General features: G+C 53.6%; 1 protein-coding gene across 1 annotated transcript in view; it reads left to right on the forward strand.

Moving 5' to 3' along the window:
- The first annotated feature begins 809 nt into the window (after window positions 1-809).
- Window positions 810-923, forward strand: part of INHBB (inhibin, beta B) — a 39,529-nt gene continuing 39,415 nt past the window's right edge. Inside the window, exon 1 of the mRNA XM_005876524.2 lies at window positions 810-905. Within this exon, the coding sequence (XP_005876586.1) occupies window positions 810-905 (96 nt within the window). The remainder of the gene's footprint in view (window positions 906-923) is intronic.

A 923-nucleotide genomic window follows, 5' to 3' on the forward strand; every position in this document is an offset into this window, starting at 1 on the left:
CCCCGCCAGGACCATGGAGCTGGAGCACAAGGCGTGGTGGCCGCTGCAGACACAGACCTGGTGGCAAGGTTGTGGCTCCTGGTCCCTTCTTCTCTGTGTTCTGGACTTATTGTTTCTAACGCCTCAACTTACACTTGACTCTTCAGAAACCTTTCCTGAAGCGGGATTTAACTTCACTCACTACACCTAGAACAGGAGCCGAGCGTGACCGCGAAAATGTTTGAGAACAAATCTGGGGTCTTTGCGTTTCTGACGGCACGCTGCCCAGTGAGCATGCACACACCTTTCCTCTCGCATCGTGTCTCCCGTCGCCCCACCCTTTCAAACTCACTCTAATGGGCATTTTTACTCAAGTGCCATCCGCACTGGTCTGGACGTTCCATTCAACTGGGATAATATTCCTCAAAACATAGTGCGCCAGGCATTGCATTGGATCTGGGCACCATCGCCTGCAGGCGCCTGCTTCGGCCTGGGCGGGCCTCTCTGAGCACTGGCCACCCTGCGGCTCGGTGACCCCCTTCTAACGCCCCTGGCCATGGTCTGTTTTTTAAAGTTACTGGGAAAGAACTTTGACCAACGAAGAATGTATGTTAAAAAGCATCAGATAGTATAAGTTTGGAAAATGACGCATCTTGCACCGCCAATGCCTTATGTCCCCCTTTTCAGTTTACTGGTCTCTTTTGTGATAATAAATAACAAAATACTGTTATATATTTGAAGGATGTTTTATCTTTTCAGAACACATTCCATCCGTGGGCTGTGGGCTCCTGGCAGCCTGCACGGCAGGCAGGCGGTGTCAGCAGCACTCCATGCCCCAGGGTGCGTGCGCGTGGCCCTGGCTGGTGGTGAAGCTGGTGGTGGAGCTGGTGGTGGGGCTGGTGGTGGGGCTGGTGGTGGAGCTGGTGGTGGGGCTGGTGGTGGAG

Source organism: Myotis brandtii, unplaced genomic scaffold, assembly GCF_000412655.1.
Source record: "Myotis brandtii unplaced genomic scaffold, ASM41265v1 scaffold488, whole genome shotgun sequence".
NCBI lineage: Eukaryota > Metazoa > Chordata > Mammalia > Chiroptera > Vespertilionidae > Myotis > Myotis brandtii.